This window comes from Trichomycterus rosablanca, chromosome 6 (genome assembly GCF_030014385.1).
Source record: "Trichomycterus rosablanca isolate fTriRos1 chromosome 6, fTriRos1.hap1, whole genome shotgun sequence".
Classification (NCBI taxonomy): domain Eukaryota; kingdom Metazoa; phylum Chordata; class Actinopteri; order Siluriformes; family Trichomycteridae; genus Trichomycterus; species Trichomycterus rosablanca.
This window is the reverse complement of record NC_085993.1, coordinates 33,654,902-33,669,336: the sequence shown is the minus strand read 5'-3', so window position 1 is coordinate 33,669,336 and position 14,435 is coordinate 33,654,902. Positions and strand designations below refer to the sequence as shown.

The 14,435-nt window shown below is 37.1% G+C and overlaps 1 protein-coding gene across 1 annotated transcript; it reads right to left on the bottom strand.

Annotated features, from left to right (window-relative positions):
* Positions 1-1,795: 1,795 nt before the first annotated feature.
* mtx2 (metaxin 2) lies at positions 1,796-12,882 on the bottom strand. The gene is made up of 10 exons (XM_062996873.1): positions 12,749-12,882; positions 8,683-8,730; positions 7,082-7,128; positions 6,936-7,008; positions 6,066-6,142; positions 4,565-4,657; positions 4,370-4,408; positions 3,130-3,255; positions 2,946-3,022; positions 1,796-2,272 (listed from the first exon to the last, which is right to left on the bottom strand). Exons 1-10 carry the CDS (start codon positions 12,786-12,788, stop codon positions 2,095-2,097), a joined length of 798 nt encoding a protein of 265 aa, XP_062852943.1. The 5' UTR covers positions 12,789-12,882; the 3' UTR covers positions 1,796-2,094.
* Positions 12,883-14,435: the final 1,553 nt, after the last annotated feature.

The window sequence follows — 14,435 nt, the reverse complement described above, 5'->3', positions numbered from 1 at the left end:
TTAGTCAATGCAATTTGTCAAAACGGTAACATTTTGTATCCGGCATGTATTTAAATTTACACACCGCGTAACCATTTCGTCTTAAGCAACAACGACCCTTAAAGGAATGTCGACGTGGAGCTGCTAAACGGGAGCGCGCTTGGCGTGAACGCGCTCCTAAACTACACAAAGTAGTCAGTATAAAGCCCTGCCTGTCCTATAAACTAATTTTCCCATTTACTCGTATAAAATATGCATACAATATGTATTGAATATGCTTATTTGAATAACGCCTATTAATCCATATTATTTAATATTTAATTTTATTAATTTTTAATGGTTCTGTTTATACCCTTTGCTTGTTTAGGTTTAATCCTGGTACTGTCGTTTCTTTTCACCTTTTGTTTGTTTGTTTATTAGGATTTTAACGTCATGTTTTACACTTTGGTTACATTCATGACAGGAACGGTAGTTACTCATCACACAAGGTTCATTAGTTCACACAAGGTTATATCAAACACGGTCCTGGACAATTTAGTATCTCCAGTTTACCTCACTTGCATGTCTTTGGACTGTGGAAGGAAACTGGAGCACCAGGAGTAAACCCACACAGACATGGGGAGAACATGCAAACTCCACACAGAAAGGACCCGGACCACCCCACCTGGGGATCGAACCCAGGACCTTTTTGCTGTGAGGCGACAGTGCTACCCACTTAGCCACCGTGCCACCCCTTTTCACCTTTTAATAACATTTAAAGGTGGACTGACTAATGAAATTGTGAGTAAAATGACAACTGTAAATAGGGACAACGCAGTAAAAAGCAAAATATGTCATTTGTCAGTTCCCTTAAATCTTTATTTAACTGACGAAAATAGCTTCTATTTTTCAATATACATATTTAGAATTTGATGCCTCCAAAACTCAAAAAAGTTGGGACAGAAGCAAAATCAGAGTGAAAGGGTGATAGAATATTGAAGTACAGTGTTTTAAAACATTTCACAATAAGCAGGTGAATTGGTAACAGTTAAGGGAACCACGATTGCATAAAGTATCCACCAAAGACTCCACCACTGATGGGTCGTGCTCACCATTTTGTACCAAACTTTATGAGAGAATTGCCAATAAAAAAAAAACTTCTCATTGCTGAATTGCAAATTATTTAGGTATTTCACAAGCTACTGTACATAACAATTTACATAAGCAGCTTAGTGGCAGCAGTATGTGAAGCAGGAACACAGGGCTTCTGTATAGATAATATTTAGAATATATTTAAAACTCACTATAATAAGTACTGTGTTTATTAAATAAATCACAGATGACATCGATGCATAGTTCTGAAGGCATTCATCAACAATCTAAACACAGAGATAAACATTTACATTGCTACCAAAAGTTACTTGAACCATGGCTGTTTTTACCATATAGATAGTTATTGTGGGTATACAGTTACTGACTGTAACCCATATTTTGCTCTGTACACTTTGTAATGCTCCTTTACCCCATCAATTATTGGGTTGGACCTCTGTAGAAAATGGTCCCTGCTCATAACATTTACGTAGTAGACCATTCTCAGCACTGTAATTACACTAACACAATAGTTGCATGGTAGTCTGTGTTTTACATCAACAGCATTTAGCAGACTGAGAGTGGAGCTCGAACCACCAACCGTCCAATAAATAGTCCAGTTAGGTGTATTAGGCCACTTAGTGTATGTACAGGGTATATGTGAACCTAAAAGTAAAGTGGTCAGTGAGTGTTTATATGACAAAACACAAGAGCACACAAATAGAGGAATTTAAGTTTATTATTTCCTGTAAGTGCTTACATGTACATAATAATAAACCAGAGATCACCACAATGGAATAAACAAACTTTGCATCTCATTAGTGAATGGATAAGTGGAAAACTATTGTTGGAATACTAAGGAACGTTGGTGCTGTTCAAGCTAATTCTTTTATCAAATACATACAATTCTGAAAAATGAATCTTGAACGAGATAAAAGCTTTAGAATTACCTTGTTTTTACCACTGTATTACCTTCTTATACTTTTTACAGACCAGGTTGGGGTAGTGCCATGAACTAAGATTTTACACAAGTTAGATCCCTTTTGACTAGTGCCCCAACTGAATGTCTCTGTCCTGCGCCTCAAAATAAGTCTGTTCAATTCGTCGGCAAAAGGAGAGCAGGTTGCTGTAGGACTTGATCTTTTCACTGAGCTCATCAGTAGTGAGGCGTGTGGTCAGGATTGTGAAAAGGTGACCAAACACCAGCGCATCCAGTTCTGTTGGCCTGTGAATATAACAACATACATGATTTTACTCAATTTAAGTGTGTAAAGGTAGAAGGCTCATTATTCCAGTGATGATTATTATTCTATACTCAATATAAGTGGTTTTATTACAACTTTTTTCTACTAATCCAATTTTAATTTCTTTGCCTTTTGTACCACGCGACCGCAGACTATCATGTGCCCTCTCTGATACATGTGCAGTTGCCAGCCACTTCTTTTACACTTGTCAGTGGTGGACGCTCACAGAAACATGATATAGCTAGCACTACAAAAGTGCCATTACTACTTCTTTTCAAAAAATTACAGTTCAAAGTTGTAGCAAAAACTGACTGAATAATTGGGACAAATATCCCTGGTCAAAACCACTGTCCGCTGCTTAGGTAATGGAATTCTAACCTAAAGCCATTTTTAATTAATGCCCACACACTGCCTTCAAATACATCGTGTACCAATTTGCAATTTACATCACACCATATTTTAAAATACACTTTTATTATATATTAGCTGCACTGCAAAACTAAAGAAATCAAACATCAGACACCAAGCATCTTGTCGAATCCAACTAAAATTATTTAATCATAAAACCATTTTTTAAATGACTCCTTTTAGCCACAATTTAATTATTAAATCTGATTACGTTTTTGCCTGTTTTTGTTGTGTATGTACACTTACTGTTTATTGAAAAAGTAGGGCTGGGTTCCAAGTCTCTGTGAGAGAGCCTGACAGCACTGACTAACATCTTCATAGACCTGACAATAAAGAATACACACACACATTTTATACTCAAATTAAATTAGAAGTAGCATAAATCACAAACCAGATGTCAATAAAACACCTTTTCTTCACAAAAACGTACCTGTTCTAGGTTCTTTCCTCCCCAACCAATAGCATTCATCTTCCGACGAACCTCCCACTGCTTTTGGTAAGCCAGAATGTGATTAAGCGGCCAAGAGTATGGACTACTGTAGCGTGGTCTTGTGATCTAATAGAATACAAGTACAAATTTGATTTTAATCATTTACATTTTATTTTTTATTTCCTCATTCACTTTCACTAACTGATTTATTCTGATCAGTATTGTGATGGATCTGGTACCAACCGGGAACACAGGATGTAACTGGACAAATCATCGCAGGACAACACATTGCTTATTTATTCACTCAGATCATGGGAAAATTTAGAGCAGTCAATCCTTTTGCATATTTGTGAAAGATGGACAAAACCTGGTGAAAACCTAGCAGGCTTGGTAAGAACTAGCAAAAGTCCTTAGGGACAGTTACCTTTGGCAGGAAAGCCAAGATCCATGTTAATGTGCCATTGTGCTAAAAAATTATTGCACTTACACCAATGGACAGTTTAGATATGCCAGTCATCCTACTGCATGTTTAGGGAGGAAAGAGGATAAGGTCCCAGATGACTCATAAAAAAGTAATATAAAATGCAAACCCACTGAATTGCAGCACTTCTTATAGGACTGCTATCTCAGTAGATACAATTATTGTCCTTGTCTTAACAAATGCAATCTACACCCTTTTGATAATGTTCAAAGGAGCGGTTTGTTGTGAGCACATCTGGTCAAGAAATTGTCACTATGTGGATTGGGCATTGAAGGGAACATCAGTGATATTTGATTAAGCTACCTGTTTTGGTTAAAGGCACATTAGGAAACTTAACAACCAATGAAATTTAACTGTCTATTTGGTGTTCTCTCTAAAGTCACGTCCCAAACACAAATGCCTTTAAACATAATTGACAGACAAGTAGAATGGACCCTTGGTATTAAACATCTTTGGCTTCAGATTTTGCCTGCTGCCTCCACTTAGTCTAGGGAATGTGATTCCAGAATGTGAAGAGAACCGAACATAAAAAGCATTTTTGACTTTATTTTGTATTCTCTCATGCACTTGAAGAAGGACATTGTTACATTGTTTACAATGGCAAACCTCACTGACTGTTGCCCTGATCTTAACATTAAAGTCTGAGTAGTTTTTGCCTTTGAAATGTCTGTCTAACATCATATAAAAAGTAGCTGCTTTACATACATGTTTACATATGCAACTCATGTATTTGTGCACTTGTGCTTGGATATCTCATACCTCTGCAGCTGTAGCGTCATCACACCACTGTATGTACAACTAGAAAGAAATAAAGATATACTCAGTATTGACTTGAGTATTAGTTTTAGACAAACTAACCAATCAGCACTAATATTTAAAAAAGTGGTAATCAGCAAGCATTAATAAAAGTGATAAAACTGCAACACAGTGAAGGGACTGTGTGCCAGCTTCTACCTCTGCTGTAAGGAGCATGTTGTTAACAAGCTCCATATATGCCTTCATCTCTGCTCTCTGAACATCATCCAATCCATCACTCAGAGAGTGACCCTTTAACACATGAGAGAAAAGTGGTGAGGAAAAATTCTAATAGTGTAATTAAACATGATCTTAAATGCATGATGATGGAGGCATCCCATGTTTGTGTGTTTTTATTATTTTTTATATACTTATACTTTTTTTAATATACTTTATATACTGACTGTCTGAGCTTTAGTTCAATTGGATGTTAACATGTTTTGTAATACTATAGGCTCTCTGTTAATATTGCATAAAAAACTGCTATATTTTATCTAAAACACTGATAAAGCTATGCACACAAAGTACTTTTTCCTTAACCAAACTCATAACGTTAATGGTAATTATCTCCATCCCATACATAAATACATAGGTGAGGGAAGTAGTAGTAAAACTAATGAAATGGATAAGAAGCATCACTTGAGCATTATATATCAGCACGAAACTGGCTGTATTAGGCTGCACATGGAGCAGGGGACAGCTGCTGTTTCCCAAATAGCATACTACATACTAAATAGTGTGCTGAATTAGATCTCAAACTATGCAAGGTTACTATTTCGAGCAAACTCTAAAAAAAAAAATGTGTGTGTGGATTAATATACAGCCCTCCAGCTAGCCAGCAAAGCCATGTTCTTTGTGCTATATAATACGAAATTATTTTATGTTTTTATTATTTGCAAAACGTGCACGTGTTGGGTTAAACAGCCTGTATATTCTGCTCTCTTATTTATTTAATTGCCATTATTATATTAAAAAACTTTTTAATAGCAAGTTTATATTATGTATTGATTAAATGTTTAGGAAGCATTTTGTTTAAACAGTGGATTGGTCAATCAAGAACACTGACATTTAAAATAATCTAACAGTTGCCAGATACATGACACTGTGTTGCATGTTTAATCCAGACTTTGTTTCACTGTTTACAGAAGCACTATGATTCAAAAGATGTCACAACTAACTGTGATGCAAGTGCACAAAAATCATGGTGCACAAAATGGATATAACATCTCTTTTTTGGAAGCTTAATTCCATCAGAATGTCAAAATACAAATACAACATGAGATTACTGACAACACTGCTGCCCTGCAATGAGGGTTCTATTATTTAGCACCTGTAACAGCAGCTAATAAAAAGGTTTTAGTTTTTATAACATTGTGGCCAAGCTCTTCCTGTGTGTGTTCATTCAATTGCATTGTGTCACAACTTTAGATTTAGTTGGCAGTCAACTCCCCCTTGCCCCACACCCCCTACTTAAAACATCCTACAGTACACCAGCAAATTATGTACTAGATAAAATCTGTCGAATGTAGAATTAAGTGTAGAATTTTACAAAAAATTGATGCTTATTGTTTAAATTAAATTAGTATCTGGGGTTCTTGGCTTTTTGGCGTAACATATACTGAGGTCCCATAGAGATATTTAAACATGCATGTGGTCTTACCTTGGCTTTTGTAAACTGTACTATCGGTCCCAGCTCTGAAACAACCTGATTACCAACTTGGATAAAAGGAACCTTCCCTACATAGGAAGAAAGAGAAAAATAATAATTGACACCAGTTCATCCATCAGTCTTACTGTTAATGAACAGATTCCAAACAACAGCATTCGGCTATGTCTGCATAAGTAATCCTTATGCTATATAAAGTTATTTTTGTTTATTTGATATTTCTAACTTGTTTACTAATTTGTGTTTTCAGTTAAAACTCTAAATCAAGAATTTATAATATTTATATGTAACTATTATTTACAGTATTACTTTAAGTATAACTTCCTGCATATTTATTTGCAGATTACCAGTTCAGATTCTTGTATTGACAGAATTTAGCAACAGCACATAAAACATTGTTGTATTGTATTTATCCACTCTTCTGTAATTCTGAGGTGCATTCACCTAAACAGTAAGATGTTCCAGTAAAATATGTGCCTAGCAGCCTAACCAGCCTAACAAAGCAGATGTCTTAAAAGGTAACAATCACAGTTTGTTATACTTGTAATTCATAAAAAATTCAATATTCGTTGTTTGTATTCAAATCTTAGCAATGCCAGTGGCCAGACAAACACAATTTGTCATGTCTAATAGAGGAAAGGCCGGGTGAGGATTTACCATCTTGCAGCTGCAAAAGTGGTGCATACAGTCTGTCCGAGGCACCAGTATGAGCGGTCGTAGGTTAAAGAGAGTATAGTGTGTGTTTCTTGATAAAGAGCCTATTTACAAGCCCATTTGTCCATCTAGTTCACCAATCCAAATGGACTCAAACATAATGAAATGAAACCTGAAAGTCAAATGCAGAAATCAGGGGCAGTCTGTTACCTGAGGGCGACATGTACTCAGCATTCGAACGGCAACACACTTGCACTGGTAGGCCACACATCCGTAGGTATGCCTAAAAACAGAAACACAGGTCAGTATTTCAGCTAAAAGTGTGGATAAATGAACTCTGTTTTATAATCATTTACCTGAACTGCCAGGGATGCAGCACAATCAGACAGAAGGATCTGATCCTCTGAGGGGGAAAAAGGTAGTAAACAAAAGTGTGAATAAAAGCAAAATCATAATCACATATAATAAAGTAATAGTGTTTTGTCTGTGTAATGGGACTTAATTGGTAAATATAAATATCTACATACATTTACGTTTAAGCCACTATGAAAATTGAGACTCTTATAATGTTATTCATTGTAAAATTTAGTGTGGCTTATAAAAAGTTTTTTTTTCCTAATTGATTTCTTTACATGACAATACTTTGTGTAAATTAGTTTTATAAAAGTTACGCTTTTTTCATATGATTGTTAGTTTTTGTGAGGGAGACATTCAAAAGCATTATTTTCCTTAGTCAAATAGTACCATCAGAGATTTGCAATCAGGCCACTGGATCAATTCTTATAATACAGTCGGTACATGTGGTGATGAGACCTTTAACATGTACATTGGACAGTCAAAGACTGATAAAGGTAACCAAACTTTAACTCTATGCAATTAGGTCTACCAATATCCAATTCTAAATGATCACATAGAGACTTTTCGGCATTTGTGAAATACGACAATCCTTTAAACACTTGTGGAAATTCTTATTTATGATGTAGAAAAGATCTGATTTACTGCTGCTTGAAATATATTACATCATAAAAGCCTGGGTCTAAATGAAAAGGTAAGTAAACCAGCAAAGACACCTGATGTTTGCTTTGAACAGCTGTTTGCATGACATATATACACTGCCTGGCCAAAAAAAAGGTCACACACTCTAATATTTCGTTGGACCGCCTTTAGCTTTGATTACGGCATGCATTCGCTGTGGCATCGTTTCCACAAGCTTCTGCAATGTCACAACATTTAGTTCTGTCCAGAGTTGCATTAATTTTTCCCCAAGATCTTGTATTGATGATGGAAGATTCGGACCACTGCGCAAAGTCTTCTCCAGCACATCCCAAAGATTCTCAATGGGGTTCAGGTCTGGACTCTGTGGTGGCCAATCCATGTGTGGAAATGATGTCTCATGCTCCCTGAACCACTCTTTCACAATTTGAGCCCGATGAATCCTGGCATTGTCATCTTGGAATATGCCCGTGCCATCAGAGAAGAAAAAATCCATTGATGGACTAACCTGGTGGTTCAGTATATTCAGGTAGTCAGCTGACCTCATTCTTTGGGCACATAACATTGCTGAACCTAGACCTGACCAACTGCAGCAACCCCAGATCATAGCACTGCCCCCACAGGCTTGTACGGTAGGCACTAGGCATGATGGGTGCATCACTTCAGCCGCCTTTCTTCTTACCCTGATGCGCCCATCACTCTGGAACAGGGTAAATCTGGACTCAGACCACCTGACCACCTTCCATTGCTCCAGAGTCCAATCTTTATGTATTGGTAGTAATTATCAAATGGGAGGCTCTTACCTATTTGCTTAGTTAAATCCAGGTGGTGACCTTTTTTTGGCCAGGCAGTGTATATATCAAAAATTAATGGCTTGTAATGTCATGGTAATGTAAACTGGTAAAAGTATGTCAATAATGTTCTGGGTGTCTAATGTAATAAATACCCTTTCTGTATGACTTACCCCTCAGGGGCTGGTAAAGTTTGGCATTTTCAGGCCATGGCTCAGCAGCTGCAAAAGAAAATTTACATTATACATAGCATAAACACTGCACATATATCATACACAAAGTAATACATAAAGTATATGGCCAAAAGTATTTGGACACCCGTCCTAATTATTTCATTCAGGTGATTCAGCTACAGTCATTACTAACAGGAGTATAAAGTGTATCATACATTTGTGGCAACAGTTTGGGAAAGGCTCCTTTCTGTTCCATCATGACTGTGCCCTGTGCATAAAGCAAGGTCCAAAGACAAGGTTTTGGTTGATACAGGCTGGTCAGGGAAACCATAAGAAGATCACTTAACAATCATAGGTTTCATGGCCAAACTCCAGGACGTAAACCACTCTTGAACAGAAAGCACTAAAACGGTTGACTGGAATATGCCAGAAGGATTAGAGATAGGCCTGCAAAGTTCTGGAACACAGTTCTATGGAGTGAAAAAAAATTGAAACTGCTTGGCATATAACATGGATCAGCAGTTTGTCGGTGAAAGAAAGGCAATTCTATCCTCACAGTCATGCATGTGGAACTGGCCATCTTGAACATGTGAAGGACATAATGAACTCACAAAAATACCAAGGCACTTTTTGAAGGAATCTTGTGCCTTTTGTGATTAAATTAATCCTTGGTGACCATTGGACTTCCAATAAAGACAATGATCCCAAACACACTTCAAAGTCAACCAAAGCTTGGTTAAAGAATCAGTCCAGGAATATCCTGGGGTGTCTCCTTAGTCTCCAGATTTAACTCCCATAGAAAATCTTAGTGGGATTTAATGAAAGCATCTGTAACACAAATGCTGTCAAACGATAGTGAGCCGGAAGAAGATATAAATGTATAAAGAAATGTACAAAGAAGATATATATACATATATCTGTCAGTCAAATTTGTATTAAATTTGCTGAGCCTGACCTTGCCAGTTACTCTTAGAAGAACAAAAGGGCTTCCAAACAGCATAACATTAGCATGCACAGACGTGTTCTGTACTGGATGTTGCGGCTGTGTAGAATACCAACCTTAACCAACCACTTGCTTATTTAGACCGTCACGCTAGCTATGCTACATTTGGCATACATAACTAGGTCTCCAAGCAAATAAACTGATAATGAGCAACAAAAGCTATTGTTAGTTAAGTCATATAAAATGTATATTAAAATAATTAGTGGTGGGTTAAGTGAGATGGGAATGCTAAATAAACATTTACATAAATGTAAATGTAAATATTTTCACATTATTATACACTGATCAGCCATATCATTAAAACCACCTCCTTGTTTCTACACTCACTGTCCATTTGATCAGCTCCACTTACCATATAGAAGCACTTAGTAGTTCTACAATTACTGACTGTAGTCCCTCTGTTTCTCTGCATGCTTTGTTAGCCCCCTTTTATGCTGTTCTTCAAAGGTCAGGACTCTCCCAGGACCACCACAGAGCAGGTATTATTTGGGTGGTGGATCATTCTCAGCACTGCAGTGACACTGACATGGTGGTGGTGTGTTAGTGTGTGTTGTGCTGGTATGAGTGGATCAGACACAGCAGCGCTGATGGAGTTTTTAAACACCTCACTGTCACTGCTGGACTGAGAATAGTCCACCAACCAAAAATATATCCAGCCAACAGCGCCCTGTCAGCAGCGTCCTGTGACCACTGATGAAGGTCTAGAAGATGACCAAGTCAAACAGCAGCAATAGATGAGCGATCGTCTCTGACTTTACATCTACAAGGTGGACCAACTAGGTAGGAGTGTCTAATAGAGTGGACAGTGAGTGGACATGGTATTTAAAAACTCCAGCAGCGCTGCTGTGTCTGATCCACTCATACCAGCACAACACACACTAACACACCACCACCATGTCAGTGTCACTGCAGTGCTGATAATGATCCACCACCTAAATAACACCTACTCTGTAGTGGTCCTGACCATTGAAGAACAAGGTGAAAGCAGGCTAAAAAGGTATGTAGAGAAACAGATTGACTACAGTCAGTAATTGTAGAACTACAAAGTGTTTCTATATGGTAAGTGGAGCTGATAAAATGGACAGTGAGTGTAGAAACAAGGAGGTGGTTTTAATGTTATAGCTGATCAGTGTACGTACAACACTATTTAGTAGATTTAAATTTTACTACTTTTAATAGATAACATATGTAAACAAAGAAATATAGAACCTGTCTGCCAATGCAAAGCAGGCTAAAAGGTCTCAGAAAGGAACACATGATGCCACAGATCCAAAAGTCCTTGAACTCTATCAGTCTGGAAAGGGTTACAAAGCTTTCAGCAAACTACAATGAGAGCCATTATCCACAAATGGAGAAAACCTGGAACAGTGATAAACCTTCCTAGGACTGGCTGGCCTACCAAAATTTCATCAAGAACACATCAACAGCTCATCCAGGAGGTCACAAGAGAAACCAAAAAAAATCTAAAGAACTGCAGGCCTTACTTGCCTCAGTTAAGATCCCTAACTGGTCGTCTGTATTTGCCAAAAAACATCTAAATGACTCCTGAAACGTTCACGATAATATTTTATGGACTGATGTGTCAAAAGTGGAACTTTTTGAAAGACATGGGTCCTGTTACATCTGGTGTAAAGCTAACACCACATTCCACCATAACAACATCATGCCAACAGACAAACATGGTGGTGGTGGTGGTGGTGGTGTGCTTTGTTTGAGCAGGACCTAGACAGCTTGTTGTAACTGATGGAATCATGAATTCCGCTCTTGGGGAAAATCCTGGGAATCCCTATCAGTCTGTGACCTAAAAATCCAACACAGTTGAAATCCTGGCTTTGCCAACCCTCTCATGAAATATGATGGGATATGTGGAAAAAATATTTCATTGTCCTGTACACATGAATATTGATATATAACAAATAAAAACATTCAATTCAATTAATGGATGTGTTAGTTTATGTAAAGATAAAGTGGTAACTATGTAAACCCTATTTTAAGTGAGCTTCATTAGAGCTCAATGGAAGGAAATACTAGTTCTTCCATGTTTACATTTACATTTTCTGCATTTGGCAGCACTTACAGAAGTGCTTTCATAGTTAACATTTCCCTACTGTACTTTAAGTAGTCAACAGTCCAAGAATACAAATCTGCTGTAAGCCTTTTAGAAGAAATGAATAGGTTGTTTTGTAACAGATGTTCGGACAGAGGAAGTTCGTCCCACCACTTGGGTGCAAGTACAGAGAAGTTCTTGGTGAAGAATCAAAACAAGCGAGACATGTGGCTCAGAGGTTACAGGGTACAGAGCAAGGTCTGATGAGTTCTATATTGGACGCTATCATGCAAAAGACTCCAATTTACCTTACATTTATCTTAATTTAACTTATATTTACATTTTCAGCATTTAGCAGACACTTTTATTTAAAGCAACTTACAGTAGTGTGACAGTATACAGTCTAAGCAATTGAGGGTTAAGGGCTTTGCTCTAGGGCCCAACAGTGGCAACCTGGCAGTGGTGAGGCTTGAACCGGCAACCTTCTGATTACTGAACCAGTACCTTAACCACTAGGCTACTTAACAGGAAGAACAGGGAGAACATGCAAAGCCCACACATAAAGGATCTTCACTACTCCACCTGGGAATCAAACCCAAAACCATCTTGATGTGGGCTCACTCAAATTGTTAGGCTGGCCATATGATTTGTAATGCAAATCATTATTTTACATTCCAGACAAATGCAAAACAGAAACATGTTTACTAGTGGTCTCAGACTTTTTGTATATGCACACATCAGGAAAGAAATGCCTGTTTAGAGACAGTGACTGACTAATGATCAAACCTAAGTTCCCATGACTAATGTTGCTGCGCGGCAACACACAAATAGCACGTGTATTTTACAAGTGTATGGAAATGCATTCTCAGTAACATAGTGATAATACATCGTGATGTTAATATTATATCATATGATTGCTCTGCCTTAGAGAATCCTAGCTCAATTCACGTGTGATCACACACAGCAAAACTACTGTAAATAACCTATAGTGTTTACAGGGTTATAAAAGTACACACCTGCTATCTGAGAGACGAAAGCCTCTGCTGCAAGAGACATAATGTCGGTATATAACTGGTCCAACAAGATTCAGATATTTAATGTATAAATACAGCAATTTTCTGAGCAAGGACAAATCAAGGAAGCTGTGCACTGAAGCAGGCGTGGAACAAATGGGTAACGCTTCTATTCGAACAAATACACTATTCCCTATTCCCTACAAAGTCTATTTTTATGTGTAGCTTTTTTACCATGATACCTAGGTCTAAGCAGTATTTTTATTAAAAATGAAATGTTGATTTTTTTGCATATAATATAATCACATACGTTTATAGTCAAGGATTGTTATAGAGTAAAACAGTACACTACGTAGTGATGTTGTTTAGGACACGAACAGCCGTTTGACCAATCAAGACCCTCCATTTCCGTCGGATGTCATTTTAAAAGTCCCCAGCGTCTAAATCTGCGTTACATTTCACATGTCAAAATTTGCCCTCTTAATTGTACAAACGCATTTTATAATATTGTGGAAATGTGTTTAATAATGGAGGGATGTTCTTAATGACAAAAAATTGTTACATATAAGTTTAAGAAACGCCCAAATTTTCATACTTTCAAAAATAATGTTTAAAATATAGGTAAATATTAGGGCCGTGTAGAGCTGTGCAGATGATTAAAGTTCATAACGATAAAGATTTTTGAAGGGCAGAGTTTTTTTATTATTATTATTTCTGTACGTACTGTTCCATGTACTGCGCATCTAAGATGAATCAGTTTTGTTAATCGACTCTCAGGCTTAAGACTCGATTCCGTTCTTGATGTAAGGAATCGGAGAATCGACTCCTTTTGAGATCGATTCTCCGCCCAATATTTCGCTATACATGCGCACATACACACAGATTCAGATTAGCCTTTGGGACCCGAATTTCTTTTTATCCTAAACAATTTTTATATGAACAAGTGTTATATTTTATGTAGTTGTGGTTAAATTATTAATAGAAACGTTACATGTACGGGTTTAATAAAGAACAGCTGTTCTTTTAACAAAAAGGGCGACATTGACACGTGAAGGAACCATGGTCAGGTTGAAGGGCAGGCACTCGCGCACACGCGGCGTTGTAACACCAAATCTTTAGTTATATTAGTGGCCTACTATCTTAACACACGTTAAAACATCGTTTCGGGGACATATAATTGTACAGCCAGATCATTAATTATATTCTTAAAATGTTTAGTCACTTTGTATAGCTGGGGGAAATGTGTTTTTATATCAGACTTCTAAAATCATTTGCTATAGCTTTGCTAAACAGTGTTTAAAACTTGTAGGTTATTCACTAAGCTTGTTGTTATGTAGTCTACTAATTGGTTATTTAGGAGGAAAGCATGCGAATAGGGACCCAATATTTTAACCGTGCAGAGAGCTTAAAATGAACCATAGTCAAAATGAATTGTCTGTTACTGTAAAGAACTGCACATTCCACAAAATGTTAGATGAATCTTTATTGGTACAGGTGAATAATTTATTATTCAATTGCCCTAGGTGTGAGAGGGGGAGTGGACATTGTCGCCATTGGTCAAAATGACTTATTATTCTCTAATTATTTAAAATGTCACACCACACAAACCAGTGGTTGTTCATGATTTTTTTAACTTCGTTTATTCAACTTCAGTAACCGATTCATTCTAATTAGGATATATATGATCACA